Source organism: Patiria miniata, unplaced genomic scaffold, assembly GCF_015706575.1.
Source record: "Patiria miniata isolate m_02_andy unplaced genomic scaffold, ASM1570657v1 HiC_scaffold_24, whole genome shotgun sequence".
NCBI lineage: Eukaryota > Metazoa > Echinodermata > Asteroidea > Valvatida > Asterinidae > Patiria > Patiria miniata.
The window spans coordinates 5,562,324-5,588,297 of NW_024037063.1; the positions used below are offsets into that span (position 1 = coordinate 5,562,324).

At 36.9% G+C, this 25,974-nt stretch overlaps 1 protein-coding gene across 1 annotated transcript; it reads left to right on the forward strand.

The window, feature by feature from the left end:
- The first annotated feature begins 149 nt into the window (after positions 1-149).
- On the forward strand, positions 150-25,315 carry LOC119732554. Its single transcript, XM_038206120.1, has 19 exons — positions 150-283; positions 4,456-4,512; positions 6,939-7,023; positions 7,142-7,237; positions 7,596-7,715; positions 7,879-7,968; positions 8,896-9,089; positions 9,476-9,636; positions 11,176-11,353; positions 13,332-13,497; positions 14,205-14,405; positions 16,542-16,782; positions 17,263-17,361; positions 17,971-18,171; positions 18,593-18,634; positions 18,785-18,859; positions 19,904-19,979; positions 21,138-21,206; positions 23,235-25,315. Exons 1-19 carry the CDS (start codon positions 158-160, stop codon positions 23,322-23,324), a joined length of 2,367 nt encoding a protein of 788 aa, XP_038062048.1. The 5' UTR covers positions 150-157; the 3' UTR covers positions 23,325-25,315.
- Positions 25,316-25,974: the final 659 nt, after the last annotated feature.

The following is a 25,974-nucleotide window of genomic DNA, read 5'->3' on the forward strand; positions in this document are numbered from 1 at the left end:
GCGCGCACGTGGTTGTCATCTCCGGTGCAATACTGAGTGGGTTGGATCGTTTGACTCGGTATAATTGTTTATTAAAAAAAACATCCACTTTTGAGCAAAAAGCAACATTCTAACGTAAACTGTCATATAGTTCGTTGATGTTAATCTGTCTCTGAAGATGTGTTCAGAGTCGGAGTCAGAGTCAGAAAGAAATGATGTTGAATCGCCTCCGTCTTTAGGCCTATCATCAGAACCCAAAACGGACCAAGCACCAAAATCGAATCCTGCCGTAAACAAGACCAAGGTTAGTTTTTAATCCTTTACCGGTATAAGGATAGAATGGTAAGAGTATCCAGACACCTCGTCTTGATTATGTTTTGAAAGCCGAATGCGTTTTCACATTATTTTTTTGCAAAAACTGAATTGCAGGTTCTCGATTTTTGTTTGCAATTTACTGTCTTTTGGAGATATGATGGGAGAAAGTGACATCCGGAATAATGCTGAGTAGAAAACACGTAATTAAAATTATAGCCTATAGCAGTAGCTTCGAACTGTCCTTTTTGTATCGAACTTAAATATCCACGTGTATGCATTCATCATCACCCAAAATAGGTGGCGATGAAATTATTTTGAATATCACTCAGCAAGATAATATTTTTTGTGAAAGAACAGTGCAACTATACTGGGAAAATGTTTTCCACGGATCTGCAAATTGTTCTGCCATCAATCCAGGGAAAACAGTAAAAAAAATTATGCATACGGTTTTGTTGCCAATTACAATCATGTAGGCCTAGGCCTGCATGTACATGTACGTACTTTGAATTGACTAACATTAAAATTATATCGTCAGACCTTCTGAAGCTACGCGCTCCTATTTCTGCGCACTCGCCTTTATTTTGAAAGGTGTGTATCCTAAGAAATGACATACTTTCACCGGGATCGTATCCTTTGATGCACGAACTTTAACCAGCGGCCCAAAAAAAGTGGAAATTGAAGGCTTTACCAGAAATTCAGGCAAATTCTACAGCCAAATACTTAAGTACAAACTTGAATCATGCTTGAATGCAGGCAGATCATGCTTCCGGGCCTGCAGAAGTCAAAAATGTGACCAAAAGATGTCCTTTCTTGGTCGCCAAATATCGTCAGTATATTTATAGTTGAGATGTCATAGAAATTTTCAGTTTCTACAAGGGAAAACTTACGGTGCAACTAAAAAGACACGTTTCTTACATTATTTCGGAATTTTTTTGCCATAAGTTTTAAAATCCGACATCTTAAAAACTGTCTCTGTTGATTGGGATGCTCAGAATAACAATATCATTGGGATCTACATTTAATAGGTAAATATGTATAAATCTGGTTAATATGTAAATATGTAAATATAGGCCTTTGTATAAATCTCCAAAATGGGATATTGAAATAATCCTGAAATTACGAAAAGTGTATTGGCATTGAAAAAATGAAAGAAAAAAGAAAGAAATAATGTTTGAAATGCTCAGGAAATATAGTTTTCATAAAGCCAACAAGTCTAAGTTATTAAAAACAGAATATTTACATTGAGTTACATGGTCTGGACAGCACATACTTTTTTATGAAGCGTTCCATGGTAGAATTTGGCAGGATTCTTTTCTACAATGCCAAAACTGCACTTGTTGGAACTCCCCGCTTGCTGCCACCATAAAGAGATTTCATTTTGTTAATCGGTATGATGGATGATCGTAAGCCAAAAATGTGAGTTTTGTTGAGGGAAAGAGTGGTTGCTTTGCTATTTTTAAAGGGATTGTTTACGAAATTGTCACGAAATACCTCACTGAATTATTAGGGACTGACAGTCCAAATCATCCTTTAAAATCGTGGCTCCTGGTGCACTGACATTTTCAAGAAAAACTGTATTTTTCCAACGCTGGTCGGCCGACCAGCGTTGGAAAAAACTTGGGTTTTTTTCAAAAAACTGTTCCTAAGTTTTCATATTTAGTTATTCTGACTTTTCTTTGCAATTGATTACACACCTGCGAAGGGATACAAGCCTGCTAGACTGATTCTCTGAGCCTACAATTCCCCAAGTGTATCAATTGCCCTGTTTCATTTTAAATGGGGTCAGGGAACCAGACTACAAGAACATGATAGGTTTGCTTGGTTTTTCCAGCGTCTACAAGCTCAAAACATGTAACAAGTCAGTTTAACAATATTTTCTATAACATACTAATCCTCCAAATCCATTTACATGTATTTCTGAAAATTACAGCAAAAGCAAATGTTGTTCATTCCCTTTAAGCTACTGGGTTGCAGAGCGTTATCTGCGCAGAAATAGGAGGATCGAGGACACTGATAAACTGTCCGTTTGTGCACAAAATACGGACAGAGCCAACTGGTGAGGGGGTACATGTAGTTGTACATTTGTACACTTTTCTGTAATATAGAATGATTTCCTCCCCCCCCCCATATTGATTTTTGGAGGCCAAGTATCCGAGAAAAAAAAATATAAAATGTGACCTGGAACACAAAATCTGTCAGTATATAACCAACATTTCCCCCCTGCACCACTCATTCCCGGCAAGACGTTGGGATTGTCACTTTGGAACTGACCCACTCCTCGGGCAAAATTGAAGTAACAATCCCTGACTATGCTCGACATACATAAGTGGAGCCCACTAGTGATTGCCTTTTGATGTAGTAATTTCCATAATTTATCTAAAGTCGAAAGCCTTTTTAAAAATTTGTTACTTGTCAGAAATAATCTTCTTTTTCTAATCAGCCTCTTCCAACCAATTCCCAATGGGAGGCCAAAGCCCAGATCTCTTTTTTGTAAACAGTGAACCACATTGCATTGATTATTAGATGTTTCTTCTCCTCTTTGGAGGGTGGTTTTCACAGGGGTAGAGAGGGATGAGGGTCATGCACTTCTGGACACAAGTTTTGTGAACTAACAGGGGATTTTCTAGCTACCGGTAGTTGTAAATCGGAGTTGTAACCACATGAAGGTTTATGGCATGGCCCTTTTGTTTGTAATGGTCAGGAAAATTGTTGTTCCTCATCACATCATACTGAAGTTGATGGACAGCTTGCTGAAAGCATTTCCTTTTATGTAAAGTTGGTTTATAAGTTTTTCACTAACACATTTGTTGTTATTATTGCATTTATTTTTAACATTGTTATGACACAAACATGAAATTATGTTAAAAGATTTAATCATACAAAATACCATACGAAGTAATTTTTCCCCAATAACTTTATTAATCTAATAATCCACATAACATTATGAGTCAAAATGTTTCCTCTCACACTACTGGTACAAAACAGGTGGTACTATTATCACAGGAAAACACACAATAAACAGTTTTAATGTGTGAAATCCCGCTATGCAAATGATGAGTAAACCTCCAGGGTCCTTACAGTTACACTAGGAAGGACAGTTTATGAAGCACATTGACATTTATTCTCCTTGCAGGAAAATTATGAAACAATATTTTTTCTAGAACATCCTTTTGTGACCAGATATACTTGAACAAATTGTCCTACAACTTTAAAAATAATCTTTAAAATCGTGTGTATTTGTATTGATGTGTTTTATCTGACATTTGTATTAGGTTTCTAAAAGTGTGTATCATTTTTTGAAAATTATGTGTAACCAGTGAAATATTTGAATCTTTTTTTTGGCACTCTTCTTACTTTTTCCCCCTTCTTACTTATTTAAGTTTTAGTGATATTTTCTAATTTCAAAATATACCTACTCTGCCTTATTTGACTTGGCTTCTTCCCCAATTTTGCATTGTTTTTGATTTTCAGCATGTTCACATTATTGATGATCTTCTCTATATTTATGTATAATTATTTTACCATGTTATTTTAGTGTGAATTAATATTTATTTGTTCCTACATGTAGGACCACTGTGGGAAAATTTGGTTTTTTTTTTTTTTTTTTGGGGGGGTCTGCATTCTAATCCTCTTCAGCACCTTTTTTTGGCACCTAAGATTGAATGATAATTTATGCAAATGAGCGCAGTGAGGGGGAAGTGTAATCCGTTGAATCATAGAGCAAGGAACATGGTTGAATGCATCTGGGTCTATTACATCCAGGTCATGTTCTAGCTATCAATTTGTCATGGTTTTTACATTTTTTTTTCTTTACAGAAGTCTCAAAAATTGTCATATGAGTTTATACATCAGGGCATACCTAATTTTTTTCCTGACCAGTAGCAAAAAATTATGTTGGGTTTGGGGGAAGGTATTGAATAACCTCCCCAATAGGTAGCAGGTCCATTTCTCAACTGTTTATTCCACTTTTTGTGGTTTGTTCTGACCATGTGCTGAGTAATTAGGTTTATCCCTCCTGGTGGCACATTGATTAACAAATAAACTGTGCATGTATTGCAGTAAAGCAATCTTTCATTTTAAACTGGGACCAAACATTTGTATTGTACTTGTAGCAGAATGCCTTTGTTAATACAATATTGATGCTTTGGCTTTTTATAACAGGTTACACAGAGGAATCTGCAGTACAATCGCAGAAAGTGGGGAAAACTGAAGGACACGGTAGGCTAATATTTCAATTTCTGATATTATGTTATTACAGGATATCTTGCCATAAATTAAAAGGGAAAACAATTTGGGAAGGTTGCCATCCAGACTGAACCATATAGTATAATTCAAGTATACATGTGATGAAAAGCACTTGTACCGTAGTTTATCATATCAATTTTCAAGGTTTAAAGGCAAACTAGTTGTGCTTGTGGGTAATTTTTTTAGGTTTGATTTATTAATAATACCAGAAATTCCAATTTTTTATGGATAATTGTACAAAAAGTTGGAAATTTGGGTTTCAACATCTCAAATTGGTCTCAGTAGTAATGAAAATGAATCCTAGAATGATATTTCAAAAATGCAATGAATATAAAAAAACGGAGGGGTGCAGATGCGTTTTGACTTAAATTAAAGTTTGGCATAGATTTGACATTAGTGAGTCTAGTTTGGTGTATCCATTCAAACTTCTATTAGCTGGTCTCTAGATTTAAGACAGTGCTATGAAAGGATAAAAGCAACAAGTATAATTCACAACATTTTACAGACTCTACTCACCTATGGTAGTTATATTCGATAATAAGGAACTGGGCTAGGAACAGCTGGCCCAAAATTAAAGTTGGTTGAGTAAACTAGAGTGAAGATGCCTGATTTGTAGTGTGTTTTTTTTTTTCAATATCTCAGTACCACATATAGGAAACAAATGTGTGGTTTTATGCAATACATGTTTGCTCTGTCATGTGCAGATATAATATAATGGTCCTTTTATTAATAAGGGAAAATTTCCCCCCTTTCAGGGAGGAACTTTTGCCAGCGTTTTTATGCCGTTTTTTTTTTTTTGCCCGGTCTCAGGGTAAAACGACACCCACATCTGAAAAAAAAAAAAAACAGGTTTCACAGTAGTATAGTCATATGTTTTTAAAGGATTTAATATTTATATAGTATTGGATGGCTTTGAGGTGGATACAAGAATTTATTGCACAAGCTTTCGACTCGTGCAATATTGTCATAGAGAGTGCAATATATTCTTGTATCCACCTCAAAGCCATCCAATATTATTATTATTATTTATATCAGGCCGACTTGATCTGCAAGAAGCACAATTCAAGACACTGTCCATTACATCTTTTTCGTTTACATCAAACGTATTGAAGCTGCCACTGTGATTGTTAACAACAGTGCGCGTATACCTGGCCTTCTGCGCCTGCATGCGCGCAGCGTGTTCGACGGTACGCGCACGCTACACTCTGTTGAGTGGTTGACAACTGTGACTTTCTATGCTCTTGATCGAGCGGGAACCTGCGAAAATGCCCGGACGACTGCAATAATAATGTTATTGCAGTCAACTTTTTATGAAAGCATACAATATGCTGATTTATTTTTACCGCCGGAAGCCTGATATAAATAATAATGAGCAATAACACATGTAAATCAAGTACAAATAATGTTTCAAACACAGCTGGTTTATTATGATTGCAAATTCAATTGATTATTAGATGCACTGATCTGTGCACTCTAAATTTTATCTGTACATTCTTACATTTGACACGATTTTAGCTGAATATAAAATAATGGCTAATGCTATAGATGAAGCTCTGCCATTAGAGCATGAGAGTAGGCCTATACCGGTACTTAGGTGGGTGTTAAAACATTTCTTTCTTTTTTTAACCATTTCTAGTCATTTTTACTTATTAATAAAAGTACACCCAAATCTTCATTGAGGTGTTACTTTGTTCTCTTGAGAACATGCCATATGCTCGCTATTTTTCAGGCATTCCCTAACAATTGCCATTTCCTTGCATCTATGTTTAGTTCAGTTAGTGGTACCGTATTCCCCCCCCCCCCCCCCCCCCCCCCACCGGCCCACTTCACACAATGCATTGCTTAGTATTTTGTGGTAGGACTGTAATAGCAATACTTACTCATGCAAAAAGAAATATATGGCTGTCGAATGAATTAAATTCAAATATTGAGGTTTTGTAATTTGTTTTGGAGGAAATGACTTGGGCTGCAAAACAGTTTGATGACAAGGCTGTTACAGCGTGGTTTTACCCCGAGACCCCTCATTTTGCCTGGGAAATGCCTTCCCCCCCCCCCCCCCCACAAAAAAAACACATTATTATTAAGCACAAATCAAAATTGAATTTAATATATTAATGGTTTATGTGATATAATTCACCATTATTTATATCAACCAAAGAATAATACAAATAAAGTACTTTTTTATAAAATAATTTTAAGTGATAAAGGCTAAACCTTCGATTTCATTTTTTTTAAATACTAAATAGTAATTTTTAAAATGCTAAATAGGCCTTACTGGAGGAAAAATCTAATTCATGGTGAGCAGCCAATTAATGTGGGGGCATTTTCTGCCGGGCATGGCACATCTCCCCTACCCCATACAAAAAACATTGATATCATTTTGTTTTTACAAATTTCAGGCCAAAAAGTGGATTGACAATCAAGGCTCGACTGTTGCGCCTTTCGTAATCATGAGGCTGAACAAGGGAGTCTTTGAATGGGGAGGTAAGAACTTTTACAAATGTAGCATGATTTGTATAATGTTTTTTACCTTAATATGTTTCCCCTCATGCAATGCAAGTTCAAGGTTTCATTGAAATTTGACATTCATATAATTTTTCAGGTCCTTCCTTCATGCGTGGCTTTGCTGAGGACCTGGAAGTTATCGTCAAGTTTAAGGAGGCAGCCTTCATGAGACCTGTGCCCTTTAGACACAAGGGTGGGTCTTCATTCTCTATCATTTGTAATACTTTTAATTTTGTGCAGCCATTACCAGAACATGCAGGCGTTCATCTTTGGATCCCATCTGCTTCAAAGTCAGTCAATGATGAGACTCCAAATCAGTAATCATTTTTAATTAAGTCGCAGCTAGGATTGGCATTTATTGCAGTTGTCCAACAAGTAGGATAAAATATTGCTATTTTCTTTCTAAGCCAGCATTTCCCTGTCTTTTTTGTCTGGTTTTTCTGGTTATACTGCTTTACAAAATGGGGCCAAATGATACAAAACAATTGTTTTCAACTAAAACATCATGGTCCCCACTAACAAACAAGTTTATAATCTTTTTATCATGATAGGTACTGAGACCAAGAAAGCAGCTAATAGCTGGACTGGTGTAAATGTTGATGGTGTGGACCTTCAAAGTCTTCCAGTTGCCTCTCTGAGACGGATTCTGACAGAGATCTGCAATCCCAAAGGTATTTAAACCTGGGCTATTTGTGTGGAAAAAGAATCAAAGTGATTTCTGTTAAGAAATATGTACACACTGTCTTTGGTTCATTTGAAAATATGTCATTTATGTCATGTTTTGCATATTTAAGACATGTCTTATTTTAATCCCATTAATTTCACTTATTACAGGTCTATGTGGCTTTTGGCAGAATCCTGGCAACAAGCCATCCTGGTGGCCTAGTGATGAAGTGCCATTCCAGTCACCAAACTGGGTTTCAGGTCTGCAGTAACCCTTTATCATGTTTTTCACAGTGATACGTGTAGGCTATGTTCGGTCATGAGCTGTGTGATGGTGTTTTACTAATTTATTTTCTGGTCAAGAAACCAAGGTAACGCACACTATGGGCTCCATGCACATACCCCCTCAGAGTTGGGGAGACCAAGAATGATTTCCGGTTCATCCTTTATGAACTATGGCTTAGCTTTGGCCTTGTGCACTTTCAGGATAAAATCAGTGTACATACACACTTGCGGTGTGCCGTCAGAGGGGCTCTAAAAAAAGCTGGTTGAGAGGGAAACAATAAGAACATTTGACAGTTTTAGAGGTTGGAGGTAAAACTAAGCCGAATATTCTGGTGAAAACCCATGGAACTGCAGGTAGGGACCAAAAACCCAATGAACATATGGGGACTATATGGAACAGGAATCAAACCCGGACAGTGACATAAGGCGAGGACAGTAACCACTGTGACATCTTGACTCACCATCAGGTTCAATTAATATAGGTGTATACATGTGTAACAGCCACCTTGCAAAATCCAGTTATTAGACAATATAATGTTTTTTGTTTTCACATTTAATTTATATTTTATGTAAAATCTCTAACAGATTTATTTCGCTTAATTCCCTATTAGTAGTTCTTCTCATTTTTCTCATGTTATCAGCACACATTTAGTGTGCTTCTTGGTCACCTGTAAACTAATACATGTACAATTAGCAATTTCCCTGATTTGCCAAGCACATGGAGCACCAGATGCTTGCTCCATGTAGTCTGATGTGCCCGGTCATAAACTGCATTAGAGTCAGATTATTGCATGTATTGAAACCAGTGCCTTACAAATAATATTCTGATGAAGTTTAGATGAATTCCAAAGAGGTGAGGTGCTAAATGTGTTTTTTTTATTGTTACTGGTCCAATAATGATAGGTGGAGGCACTAAACTCAGGTGCCATCAGCTTCTTCAAGTGCTTGAAGCATATAAGTCTTCTGATGGTACCAATCAACAGTGCCCAGGTCCCAGCGGCCAAAAGGATCAGCCTAGGCCTACATGTTCCAGTAAAAAACCTCCCCCTGCACCACCTCGGCCCTCTGTCACTGACAGAGTTCTCCACAAATTCAAGGTTGGTTGATGTACCCAAGGTCTGTCACTTGTCAATATTTCTCGGAAAATTTAAACAATATACTACACAAGAAGTTTGTGTTAAGAAAGGGGCCTTGGTCAGCAGGTTTTCTACTCAGAGACAATTCCATGGCCCCAATAAAACATCATTAATATGTGGCCACATCTTCGGCTGCTCTAATATGCCTCTACAACATAGTCAACATGAGGTGCATAGAATCATAAACATGTTAGTAATTTACAATAACATAACTTTTGGAGCTAGTCCACACACACTGCGCAAGTTAGCGTTGATGTATCCGACAGGATATTTTGCTGACTGAACCTATGGAGATTGAAATGGAGATGTATTTTATGTCCCACTTCCATACTTTTCTCGTTTTACAGAAGAGAGACTACAGGTCCTGCTTGACCACTTTGGAGGCTTTGTCATGGGCAGACCTACAAGTAGTTTGCAATGACCTGATGCCTCATGTCATTGATAAGAAGGAGCAGATCAACACTAATATCAGCTTGGCAGACTTTCCTGCTAGCAAAGTGGATGAAAGGTTGGGTTATCTTTTTCTTTTATGTTATTGAATGTACATATTTAATGAAAGACCAAGAAACACTGGTGAATCTTCGTGTCGTTATCATTTTTTGGTCTCACGCAAGTACGTGATGTGAATACAGATGTGATCGAACAAGGAAACCTAGGTACAAAAATAGGTTGTCAGTAAAATCGTTTTTACCCATTTCCAACTGATTTCATCTTAGTCAATATAGTCTTATAATTTTGTCTCAAATCTTATAATTTTGTCGATGTTTTTAATAAACGTATCTAAAATGAAACCCTTTAAAACGGTTGATAAAATTAAACCCAAAAAATTGATACAGGTTTGCTTTCTGAATTTCATGATTTATTTCTTCCTATCCTTTTACTTTGCCGTGACCCAATTTTTTTTTGACTCGCCAGCCGGGCTACATAAGGAATAGTTTGACTAGCCCGCCACTGTTTTGACTAGCATTTGGCTAGCTAGCTACCGCTAATTTTGGACCCCGTATTACCTCATAAAAACAAATTACAGAAGTTTTCAGTAAAGAAAATCTAATTAAAAATATGAGAACAGGTCATTTTCAGAAAGGGTGTCTTCCAGTGGCATCAAATAGAGTTCGACTTTGTGTAACATTTCAAACTATTTTCAATTTGCATGCATCAGAGTTGAAGTCACGTGAGGAAGAATATGAAAATAATCGATTTTTTTTTTATTACCTAGTCATTTAGTCCTCTTTCATGAGACATGACTGTTTCCAAGTGCTGTGACCTAGTGTTATTAATACATTCACTTACACTTTCGATATTTCCATAAATTATTTATAACTTTATGATGAACATACTTGTACTCTCTACGAGCTAATTCTGTACCGGTATTCACTACTGTACACTGGACTGTTAGTAAGCATATTGTAAAATTATGTTCTAATAATACAACTTTTGGAAAATATACAACCTTTTCAAACAACAATAACAAAACTACCAAATTACTATGCAAGATATCCTGCTGGTCTGTTATAAATGACAGTCTCAAACATCCTGCAAAATCATTGCAAGTACGCTGACATTTACAGGAAAAATTGTTATTTTGTATCAATTTCCAAGGCTGGTCGGCAAACCAGTGTTGGCAGAAAACTGTATTTTCAAATTACTGTCTCTAATTTTCTCTGTTATTAGTACAATGTACATTCTCTTTCACTGATTAGTGAATTATGAATTTATGCCCCATCACTCTGCATTTGTAACTCAACAAAGAAGAATTTCTTGTGGTTTTTATGTTAAGATATGCACAAACTGATTTCAAACAAAAAAATCCAGGGGCCTAAATTTGAATAACAATTGCACAGATCTAAAAGATCTGTAAACTGAAACCTGTAATAAAATAAACCAACTTTGTTCCGATCATTCTTTCATTAACTTATTTATTTTTGAGTTACTTAATGTTAACTTGTCTTGTTAAGCATCACCATTTGTTTCTACAAGCTCTACCAGTGTGATTTTATGAAATATTTGTATCTTAAATGTTAGTTTCTGTTTGATTCACAAACTCCAGGCGGTCCAAGCTAGCAAGACTGCCAAAGAATTTTGCTGCTCTCTACAGCACGGGGGATGGGGATTGCCTTTTCCACTCCCTGAGTGTCCTGGTGAATGGAACAGAGGAGGCCACACTGTTTATTCGCCTGGCAGCAACGGTGTATGGTGTGTGCCATGCAAGCCACTATGTTTCTATGGTAATGTTTTTTATGCTTAAATTAAATTATCCAAGGCTACAAGGCACTTGTTTTTAAGTACAACTTTTGCACTATATCAACTAGGGAAACCTCTTCTTTTTCAGTGAACACTGACATTCACTTGTGCAATGTGAAATTATTAACCCAACTTTCATAGATACAGCTCATCCAAAATAGCAATTGGTATTAAATCCTAAATGATTTAATTTGGTGGTGTTTTACAAATCACATTTATTTTTTTTACTGTAAAACCGTTTAAAACCGTTTTCAAACATTTTGATTATGCATTGTTCATAAATACCTAAGACAGTTTACACATTCCTATTGGTCGAGAGCCTGTCATGTGGCCGGTCTTATCCGGATGATAAAGACATGGCTAGCTGGTCTTAAACACTTTTCCAGTGTCACATGAAATTTGGACTCCCTTGGTGCCTTTTAATGTTTCATTGGTTGAACGTTCACATTCCTCATGTAAGTGATTTCATGGTCCGAAATTTACACTACACCAGCCCAGCTGCATTTTGCGCGACATCGCGCAGTACGCGCGACACGCACGCCAGTGTCCTTATAAGGTAAAGAGTTGGGGATGGGCATCCCATATTATAGTTGGAGGGGTGTTTGGTAAAACATGAAGTAAAATGGTTAAACAAAATGGTTGGCAACGTCTAGTTTTTGGCTTGTTTTGTGTTCGGTCGGTATTAAAAACTCTATTTAAGACTGGTGGGAGTCTGGATGGGTGGTAATTACCCTCGGCTTTGCCTCGGGTAATCACCCATCCTGTTTCCCACCGGTCTTAAACAGAGAGTTGTAACACCCCTAAACACATATTTATTCCCTTAATAATCATAGGGCCCAATCTAGTTTTAAAATTTTTGTCATTTGATTAGTTTCTTGTGAACTATTTTATCATGGTATGCATAGTGTTTATTATGTAGTATGCTTTTCCCAAGCTCAGTGATGCCAAACTGGAGAATATTTGTGGGCAATAAAGATGCCTCCTCTGCGGGTACAAAAAAGTTGTCCGCAAACAACTGTATTGACAATTAAGTTTTTCCAAAGAGTGCATACTGCAACCAAAAAAAAAAGGCAACTGAGTATTGTATGCATAAAACAAATATAACATGTTTTTGGGGGGTGGCCAGTCGATGTATTGGAAGTTGACTAACTCGTTCCTGAGGAGAACTTCCAGTACCAGTTCTTAGGGAAGTGAATATGGACTGTCCACCCCTCAAAGCATGTATCTGTGTTTGTGTATTTTATTATAACACCTCACCCACAGATTCTGCATCTTGATTTCCTTAGAGCGAGTCATGTAGCATTTGCTATTTTTGCTATATTGCTGTGATTGGCAAAAAGTTCTATACCCGTAGCAACCAAAGTACTATACAATACAACAAGCACACACTTTAAAAAGATGGGTTCAAACATTTCTGAAGCCAGCTTGGAAAAGTGCAAGTAAACTTTCACCAATTTTCGTATTCAATTTTAATTACATTTTGAATTTGTATTTAGATTGAATTAATAAGTCATCGCTTAAAATCAAGCCGAATTGATGAAAGAGATGTAAATATTGAATGCTTTATCTCATGGTGTTGTAAAACTAGCCTCCCTCTGTGATCCATGGAACATTCTATTTTCCATCAGCTTCGCCTCAAGAAAAATAGAATGTTTTAGCACCTCAGGAGTTTTACTGCACCTCTCAAAGCAGATGATATTTGTATAGTAGAGAAGTTTATTGAAAGTGATGAACAAAGCGATTGCATTTTTAATTACTGGTATGACCTTTTTTTTAAGTGTATTTCACAAAATTGCAGTATGCCGGTGCCCGTGGAGAACATGTATGTCCCTTTTTAAAAAAAAAATTGAACTATTTGGAAAGTTAATTTCAAGAAAAGAACAATTTAGCAGATATAACCTGAAATCTATAACCTGAAATCTATAAGCAGCCTGTAAGTTATGTATTTATTGTTTTACACAGTATCTTGAAGAGTGTGGCAGTATTCAGGCTGCTTGTGCTTTCATGCACATGATGTGTGCACATCCTCCACCTGGCACATCCATTGCAGACTGGACTGTGGAGGAGATTATATGCCACACTGTGCAGGACCAGGCTGCTTCCACGGCTAAGATACAGTCTTATTCTGGTAAGCTTATGCCCTGCTAACTTATAATAATTGTTCTAAAGGTGTTAAACGACCACGATTATCTATATTTGTAGTCAATGTATAGAGCTTTGCAACATCATTAACAAGATTCTAATGTCTGAACAGCCTTCGGACAGATATTGTTAGTAAGGGCTCAAGGGAAGATGACAGCATTAGAACAGTGGGCTCATTTGTCAAAGGCAATAATTATGTACATTTTGAAAATTTCATCCAGTACACTCTGTCACCAAATGTCAGAAGCACGTACATGTACATCTACAATGCAAATTCGTGCTATGATTATTTTCAATTGTCACCAAAAACCTCACTGCAGCATTTATGATGCTCATCGGATATGTTCATCAAAGATTTTTGAGGGAATGAGTTTTGGGGGGAATCGTTGTATTTATACATGGAGTAAAAAGTTAATGCCAAAAGCTCATCTTACATTAAATACTGAAATCTTATAATACAATGCCAATTAGGTGGTTGATCAAGATAGTCCTAAAAGTTCCAATGGAGAATACATGCATGTAGGACATGTATACATGACCAACATGTATACCAACAAATATATTGCAAGGCCCATATTTATGTTTCTTTTTGGGTGTTTCAGTTGCTATGTATTTTACTTGCAGTAAGATACATGTATATCTCTTTTTTTCATTTTGGCTCTCGTCTTGCTTCTTTGTATTTTGACTTTTTAGGCATCCTTCAGGTGTTGTTTGCAGCTGGGTTTCTAGGGGTATACATCCAGCAGTACTCGGAGGATCGTGCCCCGGGGTATGATACCCTTCTAAACCCATGCGCATGTGAAGAGCAGGATGGCTTGCCACTTTTGCACGTCATGTGGGTGAAAGCATCATCGTCTGGAGCCATGAACCACTTTGTCCCCCTCGTTCCACGTCGTAAGTACCACAAAGTGTTTAGTAAAACATTTTTGATGTTCTCTTTGACTATATTTGTTACCCTACAGGTGTTGCTAATCATTCTTCTTTTATTCATTTGTTTTTTGTTCACCTTTTCTTCCATTTCCTTGTAAACAAAAATTGAATGGTTATTGTCTTTGTAATTGCATGTGTCTATAAATATTTCTACAATTTCTTTTCTGCTGAAAATGTATTAAAAGCACACAATCAAATATGAAATGGAAGTTACATTGATATGTACAGGATGATAAAAAAAATTCAAAAGCAAATGTCGGGACTATTATTTTAGTGAAGTTTTGCATGTACAGTTGAGTCTCGTTAGTACAAACTCGTTGGGACCTAGCCAAATTGGTTGTTATATCAGAATTTTGTATTAAGAGGAACATCAGTTCCATTCATTGTGCACATAAATGCACAGTCGGGACCAAGGCTTTATGTTTGTTATAACCAGAATTTTGTATTAACAGAGTTTGTACTAACGAGATTCGACTGTAGTACTTTGAAAATACAGGATATAAAAGCCCAATCCATAAGCTTTCTTTTAGTACAAGAATCATTCAAATCAGTTGTGTACTTTTCAAGTTAATGAATTATAAACCCTAACCACAAAAAAGGTGTATGTTCTTTCAGGAAAACAAGAACAATTCAAACATATCCCTATGTGATTTGTTTTCGTTTTGCTGAAAGAACACTTACCTTGTTGTGATCCGTGGACAGAACTTTTAAACGGTGGTTTGAAAAGTACATGATTGATTTCAATGATTTTTGTACTAAAAGAAAGCCTATGAATTGGGTTTTCGTATCCCAGATTTTGAAAGGGCTATATATGTACATGCAGAACTTCACTAAAACAATGGTCCCGACATTTGGGTTTTGCTTTTTTTTACTTACCCTGCATAGTGGACATTTCATTTGACTTCAAACTTATATCCATATTTAAATATATACAAAAGAAGAACACATCAATGGATACTAACTTGATACTAAAACTGCATTCAAGTCTGATGAACTCAGCACTATAAGTGGGTTTCGTTCTTTTGAACTGCACAGAAATGCAATGTGGCACTTATATATTTACCAATCATAATTAATGATTTAAGATGATGGCCTGCTCTATCGAGAAATGAGATCATTTACAAATGGTGCATTTGAAAGCTACAAAAAGACTTTGGTGCTCTGTGCGCACTGGAGTATAAATGGCAGATGAAGTTTAACTCCGACAAATGTTTTGTAATGTGCACATGACTTCCAAAAATACCCCCACTACATCCAAGTGTAGAATTAACGACACCCCCCCCCCCTTCAAAATAACATTAGTCATCCATATCAGGGCGTTGTATTTAGTAAAGATCGAGTGTGCTATGGTCTCGATCCCACATCAATTAAATTACCACTACTGCAAAGCAAACACTTGGTGTCATCGGTCGTAACCTCAAGCCTTGTAGCCGCTTATACCGGTCCTTAGTTCACCCCAAATTGAAATATGGTGTCTGCGCTTGGGTTCCATACACTGACGAAGAACGGAAACAACTGCAAACTTAGCATTCAAAGATAGGCTGATTTAATGTGCTGCAACAATTCCACCAGAAACTCCATTACTGCCATGCTACTCCTTCAGCTCCGAAGACTGGCGACACATCTCATCATGCTCTACAAAATTGTTCATGGGTTGGTTGACATTGAAGCTGGGCATAGTCTCACCACACAAACAAGAACACACAGGAGGTCTCACCAATTCTCATATTACTGACTTCATGCCAAAAGCAAGATCTACAGCACCAGTTTTTATCCATCTACAATCACACACTGGAATAACCTGCCTTCCCACGTCATTAATGCTAAAAGTTTGGATCAATTCAAAAATGCCCTCACTGATCCCTCGTGCAACATCAACGTCCTCCCTTAGTCCCTCTAGCCCTGCCCGCCACGCCAACTCAAGAGGGTTGCGGCTGAAGCTGTTTTGCTGGAGGAAAATTACATGTATACAGATTCAGACACAGATGGTATTGTTGTTTTAATACTTGAACATTGTATTGTACGTGAACTGTTCGTTGCTCAATGGTGAATCTAAGCCATTATTAACAATGGTTTTGTATATTTGTTATCAAATTTCAGGTGCTCAATCAAGACGCGCTGCCCACAAGGGGAAGAAGTTCAATCTGGGGGATGTGGCCGAGAATTTCTGCACAGCTTGCTTGGGGGCAATGAATATGTGCCAGGCAGATGTACACTACCTAGATACATGGATTGAATGCGATGAGTGTCATAAGTGGTATCATTGCCTGTGCACCGGAGTGGCTCATGCTGCAGCAGAAAACATGACATTTGTCTGCTGCTCCTTGAATTGCTCCACCAGGTATGGTTGTTTCGTGTCTTGGTGTGTGAGCAAAAATCAAGTATTATTTTTATACCTCATTTCAGAAATTTATTTTTTCGGGAACAATTTGTATTCAGGGTTTGACTTTATTGGTAACCCACTTGCCCCCAAAAAATCCTAACTGGACTACTTAGGAGTCTGTGTCAGTAGCCTGGCTGACTATTGACAAAAAGATTAAGGTCAAACCTGTACATTTATTTGTCTGTGCACATGCATAAAACAACCACAGTGAAAAATAATTGATGCTACAAAAAAGGATATCCCAAAAATGTTAAGATTAAACAAACACAATCAATGGGTGAATGCTTAACTATTTGCAAAAACAACATTTGTTTTTTTTTGTGTAGTCGTGTTCTTTTTTAATGTTATGTTGGTATAATTTACACTGTATCATTAACCCACTTGTGGAATAACAAGAAATACAGGAGATATTGAATTTTATTGGTTTATTTCATTCAGTGTTGCTAAGCTTGATGGGACCACAATTACAGTGGGAGACATTAATCGCCTAAGAAATGGAGAGGACCTTTCTGGTGATGCCATTGACTTCTTCATGAGGTACTAACACAGCAATTACTTTTCTGTACACTGATAATTAGTGGCTCTCTTTGACAGATTTATTGCTGATGTCCACTCCCACATACTTTTCCAGACAGCCTACCAATTCTTAAAAGCGTACATGTGCAAGCACATTTAATTCAGTTCATGAAAGAAGTAAGCAGTACTATTTTTTGGAAAGACAGGTGTGCTGTAAAAATATCTATATATAAAAACATTTCTTAGGCCAGGAGAACAGTCTGCGTACATTTGAAAGGAAATTGTGTATTTCCAGCTCGCCTATCGTACGCTGAGATATCCATATTATTTTTGCTTCAATTCAATCTACTCACACCTCACTTGTCTTGTCAGACTTGAATCCAATTGTACACCTTGTACCTCATCCCAGTATTCATACCACACAGGGACAAGGACATTTTGAAGTTGCTATATATACTGAGCCTAATTACCTCCTTTGAATAAGATGCATGAAGTATAAGAAATTGTCCTGTATGAAGTGCTTGAAACACAGCATCTATCAAAAATGCATCTTTAATTAAATTTGATAGTTTATATTTTCATGTCAATTAAAAGTATGTCTTACATCACAAATTCTGGGTTTGTGTTTAGACACTTCATGAAGACATCAAATGGGGCAGATGCCTTAATCCTGCCCTACTTCATTGGGCAGCTTTTGCAGCCTAACAGCTGGCTGCAAAAGCTGCCACTCAGCCAAGCTGTGCCAAGGATGGAGCAGCATCTGCGAACAGTGGGCATCACTGCCCCAAGAATCCAGCAGACTGGCAACCTGCTGTTACCAGTTTGTACTCGGTAAGTGCCACTTGTGAACAAAAATGCGGTATTTTGAATATTTCTGTATTTTAATTTCTGTATGATTATTTCATGTATGTAAACCTACAATGCCTTGTATGGAAACACCTAAGCCTTATTGCTTTTAAATATTTTGCTTGATGTTCATCTGATTTGTCCACTTACATTTTGTGATGCAAATTGCTAGCTTGCTAGCTTGCTGGCTTGCATGCTGGACTGTCTAGATATACTTTAGACTGTATATACTGTTTCAAACATCCATCTGTAATGCATGTATTCTCTTGATTGCAGATTGTATAATGTTTCCTGATGCTTTTCCAACATTATTGAAATATGACTGTACATAAGTGTTAAAATAAGTTGTCAATTGTATCTAAACATTAACAATACAATTGTGCCGCTTCTTTTTTTTCCCACACAGAAATCACTGGGTTGGCGTTATAGTCCAACGAGAAGCGAAATCGTGAGTTATATAGTCTTTTATTGTTCATTTTCACTTGTTACATTTGCATACCACATGAATCAATGAAACCAACAATAACATACATTGCATGAAGATGTAAGCTGACTACCCAACCCTAAATCTATTAACATGTTCCTCTCTTTTATAAAGATTGCTGATTCTGGACTCACTTGATGGATTTCTTGGTGCTGATGTATACAACAGTCTGCACAGATTTGTTTGCAGGTGGTGTACAGATTTGATTTCATTGTTTATATTAGATTTGTAAGTGTACCAATGTTGTGACCTTATTGCCAAGTCTTGCTTGAAAGATTGTCAAATAGTTCAAGGATGCCAGTTCACGTTAACCATGGAGCAATAGAAACAGTCTTAACAGCCATACAGTAACAACCAATGCAAACTTACCACAGTAGCAAATAATTGTATATCATGTGTGAGTAAATTAATCCATGACACTGATACTGACATCTTCTTCAGTTGAATTGATGTTGGTTTTCCAATTTGATTTAATTATGATTTAATTTTGCCCAAACAAACATTAATCACTCTTCAGTGCCATAATTTGTGTTTTTTGAGCGCTGCAGATTGCAGATTAAAATCCAGATCACTCGGGCGGGATTCTTTTCTTTTTCATTTCCATTTTCTTTATTTTTCAGGATAAACAGTAAAAACTAATGCATACAAATTACAATACAGTACCATTAAAGGACAACAACAGAAAGCGAAAGGAACATGACGGCTCCCAAAGGATCCATCACCCAATAGAGATAAAAGTCTCTGTCAAGGGGCACTCCTGACTAAATTGGTTCACACACAGAAAATCAGTTAAATTAAATTAAATGAACTTAATGACATTAAGTTTTAAAAAAATACATATAGAAGTCTTTAGAATTAGAAATAGTATCTTTAAAGAAGTATCAATACGAAACTGATTTACTTTTTATTTTTTGATAAATTGATTCAAACCCATGACCTTCTGCATTCTAGACCAGATGTCTTAGCCATTAGAATATACAGGAATAAAAACACATGATTAAGACCATTAATTTTGCCTGATGACAATGCAAATAACAGTCCTATGTGGTTGGTACAGTAACATTTATATACAAGCAAATTTGTTAACTGTGGCTACTGTTCATATTCTTTATCTGTGTATTGTAGTTAGAGATTAAGGGAAGAGGAAGTGTATTGATACATCCTGTTTGTCCACTACATTATTTCCCTGTCCAAATTTGATCTGAATGCTGATTTATTTTTTGCTTAAAACAGATATCTTGACTTGATCGCTCATTGTGCTGCTGATAAAGCATTGAATGAAGAGCCACTATGCATGGAAGCCCCTAAGGTAACACTCTCTATAATTAAAGCATCCAAATTCAAAAACAAACAGGCAGGCATGTGAATCATGTTTACAGGGAGTGGTTTTAACTTTCTTTTGTACCTCCCAAGTAAGTTCTATACAGTGTTCTTCACTTCACTGTTACTTAAGGAACACCATGAATAGTATACAAATATTGAGTGGATCAGTGTGTAATGGGAGGGCGGCAAGGTAAAATCTGGACTTTTCCATTCATGAGGTGAAGCCAAGTGAACTGGAAAAGTCCAGATTGTACCAAGCGATAATATTCCTCCCATTTCACAATTCAAAGCCACTCAATATTTGTTTTATATAACTGACATATAGATCCTTGTCATTTGATATATTTGAACATTCTTTTCAATACAAAATTGGTGAAAAATGTATTTCCTCTTCCAAACCACCCCTTCACGAAAATGTTTGAACCCAACGCTGTAGCGCTGGTTCTTTGGAACAATACGCGCTACGCGCAATGCTGAACGCGCACACCAGCATGCCTTTGCACACAAATACTGCATCATGGAACAAGAATGATCCTAACTGTTCAATACTATTTCCCATTCCCCATGGGCGGATAGTACTTTTTGAGCCGCGGTGTGAATGGCAGTAATAACAAATGTCAAGTAATGTGAGTTCCACCAATCAAATGACAAGGATCGGTTATATTATCAGTCTTATACTTGAAGTGCTTCCAGCACCGTGTATTTAAAGTTGGCCATTAATTTAAAAAATGGGTTTTTTTTATTTATTTATTCTTTTTGGAAGATAACATTATTTTCATCTATCAAGTTTCCCAAATCAAAAACCTAAAGGAAATTAGCCACTTGGAGGCAACGTTATAGCCTGGCTTGCGCACATGACTGCACACCGGCCTTTGTCCACTACCATCTATGGATTGAGACACTCCTTGCATGCTTGCATGACTCACCTGCAAACGGGTTTGCGGCTATAGCTGTCATCCGCGGTCCAGTGGTTAAAAAGGAATCAAATTTGTTTCAAATTGGAGATACTAAAGGGAAGGAATTTAAATGTTTACTAAGGTAGAAATTATCAGTGTTTATTGTCATTGCCAAACTGTGTATCGTACCCAGCTGTAATTGAAGCTATGGTATTTATAAAATTGTCTGTTTTATTATAATTCTGCAGGTAAAACAGCAAGACAACATGCACGACTGTGGCGTATTCCTTCTTGCGAACTTTGAAGCTTTCTTGAATGTAAGCATGAATCATATTTTTTCTACTTATAGTTGTTCAAACTGGTCTGTGAATAACAACAATGTTGTTATAGGTATGATGTAGGTTTTATTATTTTATTCTGAAAGTTTATAGTTTCCCTTCTTGGCTGTTCTTTTCGCCCCTCTGTTGATTTTTGTACATTAATGTAATACATACACTGCATGTAGTTTGAATGAAGGGAGGTGATGGTGTGGGATTGGGCCTCATGGGCCGGGACTGGATTTCCCTTTTTGGAAGGTCCCCAGAAATTTGATAATACCCACCAACAATTAAAAAAAAAGGAATTAAAAAGCCTGAGAGGTTAGATTTTCTCATGGGGTGTTACTAATTCTTTGGCATGGAGACTTTTGTTTTGGCTCCCATCTGATATGTACTGTTACTCATTCTGTAAAGCGTAAAAACCTACCCCACCCCACATGTCAGCCCCACACACAGCCTTTGTGGAGTACAATTTGTCATACTACATGTACTTCTAGTCCGAGTAACTTGGACCCAACTTATCGCCTTTTTTAACATTTGGACATGGTCTGGCGATAGTAAGGTCCAAGCTAATACCGCGACCTGGACAACACCGTCCCAAAAACCAACAAAAAACATCAGATTTCACCTTCAAAACGGCCTCCAAATTACTGCCACCTGAGGTACGAGTAGACATCGATGATTAAGATGGTTGTACTGAAGTTTACTTACGATCCGGAAAAAAGTGAAATTTTCCGTTCATTTTGGAGAGCTCCCCTCGCGATCTTGAACACGTTAATTTTTCGATCGTGTTTAATGTTTGAACGACGCGATTTCTTCTACATGCCCAGCGTACATTCGATGGTCCCCGTATCCCGAGTGCGATTCCGTTACCGAGCGCGCGCGAGGCATCGATTATGATAATGAGTAGACTGGATCACGTTTGTAAACACATGTGCATTTCAAACGATGGAACAAGCGCAGCTTTTATGGCGGGTACCAGTTCAAGCTGTTTCCCGATTCCCTTTTACTGTTCGAAATGCACATGTATGTGTTTACAAACGTGACTCATTATCATAATCGATGCATCGCGCGCGCTCGGTAACGGAATCGCACTCGGGATACGGGGACCATCGAATGTACGCTGGGCATGAAGAAGAAATCGCGTCGTTCAAACATTAAACACGATCGAAAATTTAACGTGTTCAAGATCACGAGGGGAGCTCTCCGAAATGAACGGAAAATTTCACTTTTTTCCGGATCGTAAGTAAACTTCAGTACAACCATCTTAATCATCGATGTCTACTCGTACCTCAGGTGGCAGTAATTTGGAGGCCGTTTTGAAGGTGAAATCTGATGTTTTTTGTTGGTTTTTGGGACGGTGTTGTCCAGGTCGCGGTATTAGCTTGGACCTTACTAACGCCAGACCATGTCCAGATGTTAAAAAAAAAGGCGATAAGTTGTGTCCAAGTTACTCGGACTAATGTACTTCCCCCTTTAAAAAAATCCAAGGACCCACCACTGCTCCTTAAAAGGGAACATACAACGTTTGCAAACACACAGAAAAAAACCTACCAAATTATTATGAAATACCTGACTAGACTTACCTGGTGTGCTCACATTTTCAAGAAAAGATCAATTTTGAACGCTGCAGTCGGCCGACCAGTGTTGGAAAGAACCTGAGCTTTTTTCAAATACTGCACCAAATTACCACATTTAGTTAGTCTGAATTTTGTTTGCAATCGATTACACATCTATGAATGGGTACAAGCCTTCTAGACTGGGTCCCTGACCTTACAGTTCCCCAAGTCTATAAGTGCTCCATTTCAATTTATGTTTAGTCAGGGAACTAAAATACAAACATATTTATTTTTCTTGTTTTTTTTCCAGCATCTACGAACACAAAACATTTGCTGTAAAATACTAATTCCTTAAATCCATCCTTCCCATTTTGAAAATCACAGCAAAAGCAAATGTTGGACATTCTCTTTAACCATGTAGTTCATTATCTAACTTTTGAGCCTGTCTTTATCTACATTATTATTGCAGGGAGGCATAGATGAGTTGGGCAAGATTTGCACAAATGGAATGAAGATGAGAAGGAGGCTCATTACCTTGGTACATGGACACAGCTCGTAGGCATTGGAGTGGTATCATGAATGAGGGCCCGATTACAGTTGTCTCTATAACTTTGGATCAGGACAGTACTATCATTCTTTGTAGGAGAATTTTTAAATGTAAGTTTTTCGAAAGACACTTGTGCTGTAAATAAATGAAATTGAACCACCTAATGTTTCTGCACTTTCTTCACACCTGTGAGAACAGATTCAATACAATGTAAACGCAGGATGAATTAAGCTCAGTGAAACCTAATGTATTCAAGAAAACACTCGGAAAGCGGTTCTTGGGTGAAATTACAAAGTCTGGTAATAATCTTTTTTCTAAGAAGTGTTTGATGATACGTATATTGCTTTTTCAGTGATTAAAGGTTTAATGCTTCAAGACCATTGTCCCACAAGTATGTCATTTGGTTCAGTACATACACTCTGTATGGAAATGACCTTTCAGATATGGCACCATGCATACTTTGTTTTGTTTGACAAAGACGAGTGTAAAGAATCACACAAAAACTGTGACTTGGTACATGTAATTGTAAAATCTTATAAAATGTAACACGTTGTAATTAAAGGCCTTTTTCCTACTTCTCAAAACTGTCATTGCAAAACGAATTTCCATGACATTAGCAATGTAGGCGGGCTTGTTTTGAAATATTTAAATGACATCTGCATTGGTTTAGAGATCTAGTAAGTGTAATACTGTATATCAAGTAGCTGAATTAAGCCAATGTGAAAGAAAGCAAATTTGCATCAAGAATGGTGAAAGTGTCCCTAACATTCAGCTTTAAAGTTGCGGTCTCTTGAAGTATGAATAGTAGCCAAGGCCTCTGCACATGACCATGTGTACTTTTCCGCTTAAACTATCTCATCGAGCAGAAGTTCATGTCCATGAAAATAACTAATGTATTACACTACAGTGTTTTCTGTATATAATTTTTATACAAGTATTTTCTGCTATCGCATATTAATTTGAGTGTTCCCTTACTTCACTCGACTGTGTCAAGCAGGTGTGTACACCGTAAATAATTTTCATTGCATACACATGCAGTTGGCCCAGAAAATTAACTGTGTGCAGCCGCTATGACTTTTCTTGTCTCTTGGACATCAAAGTTTTACAACAGAGAACCTTTTTTACTTTTGTTACCTTTTTTACCAAGTGTTCGAAAATATATGTACTATAATATAAATATTATATTGTTTACACAAAATATTTACGTGTATGTATTTGCATGGGTAAGTGTTTAGTTATGAAATGAAATCACAGCATGATATTGGTCTTATGTCATGCCTGCCCGGATTTGCGCAAGTTTCAAAAATATGTAACTTCAAATTGAAAGTCATATAGACATCAACCATGACAAACTACACAGATTGTTTGACATTCTGAACATATGTACAAATGCCTAGTACTTCATATTTTTAACTATTTTCTCTCAGGTAATTCTTGATCGAAAGGTGCAAATTGATGGAAATATGACATATTTGTTATCTTGTACAAATGTATATTTTTTTATGGCCTATATAATTAACAGAGGCTTAATCTGGGTTCTGGAACCAGTGTCCACAATCGTGAAATATCCTCCGGGGTCCCTCCCAATCCAGAAGGATCTCCCCTGTGTATGAGCATAACATCTAAGGTATTTGGATATTTGGATATGAAACAAAAGCAAGTCAACAGGAGGTATTGTACATAGGAACGATGTTTAGAATTGTTGAGAAATTTTAGACGATCAACTTAATTCCCAGGAAACTTATCTAAAAGTATTTGCCATGTGACAGAGATGTTTTTAATATTCAAGTCGCAGCAGCACTGACTTCAAGAATTTTCTTCCCTCCCTCCCCTTTGTTTCGTTACATTTTGTAACAGTTTTGCCTTTTATTTTTCTGTCTCATTTTGTATCCCGTTGATGAGGATTCTCTTTTATTTCTTTGATGTAGTTACAATTATATGTGGATTGGTCTGGCCTTCATGGTAGCCTTAGAATAAATGGTTTTCCATTAATATACCCGAAACAGCTTGACTGTTTGTCTCCTTATTTTATGTGGTTCATTAAAAGAAGTTTTAAGCTTTCAATATAAGAATCCCAAATGGTTTTATGATTTTACCTTTTCAAACTGGAAATCCACTTTTTGAATTTGTCCCGAGTGTGTAACAAAAATACATTTAGCAAGACTAATTGGAAACTATGCATAGGAGCGTCATAGTGTAACTTGCATTTCATGATTTTTTGTTAGAAAATGTTTAAATAAAAAAACATAGCATTGGGTTTTTTTAAAAACATTTTCTAAAAAGAATTCATGAAATGCAAGTTACACTATGACGCTCCTAGCCTGCGGAAATATGAGGATTGTGTGTACTGACAAGTGTTTGGTGTGACTGGGGGAGGGGGTGTTTTAATATGGATAACCGTTATGTCGAATTAAATCAACTCTTAACCATAATGAAAATGTATCGAAACCATGATCCAAATACTAAGTCTAAACACTGTGGAATATTGGGAAAGCATCCACAATGCAAGATAAGCAATACATGCCGTCTTAAAAGGGTGTGTAATGTCACCTCGTAGATCATCAGCAGTCGAAACATCAATTCAACATATTAGGCCAAAAAAGGGGTTTTTTTGGCTTCAAATGTCGGCTGATGACTGCAAATGGTGCCCGACTAAACTTAG

Coding starts and splice junctions, on each gene's coding strand:
- LOC119732554 (XM_038206120.1), top strand. CDS start 158: ATGTGTTCAGAGTCGGAGTCAGAGTCAGAAAGAAATGATGTTGAATCG. Junction 4,513..6,938: donor GGGGAAAACTGAAGGACACG/GTAGGCTAATAT, acceptor TACAAATTTCAG/GCCAAAAAGTGGATTGACAA. Junction 13,498..14,204: donor TAAGATACAGTCTTATTCTG/GTAAGCTTATGC, acceptor TTGACTTTTTAG/GCATCCTTCAGGTGTTGTTT.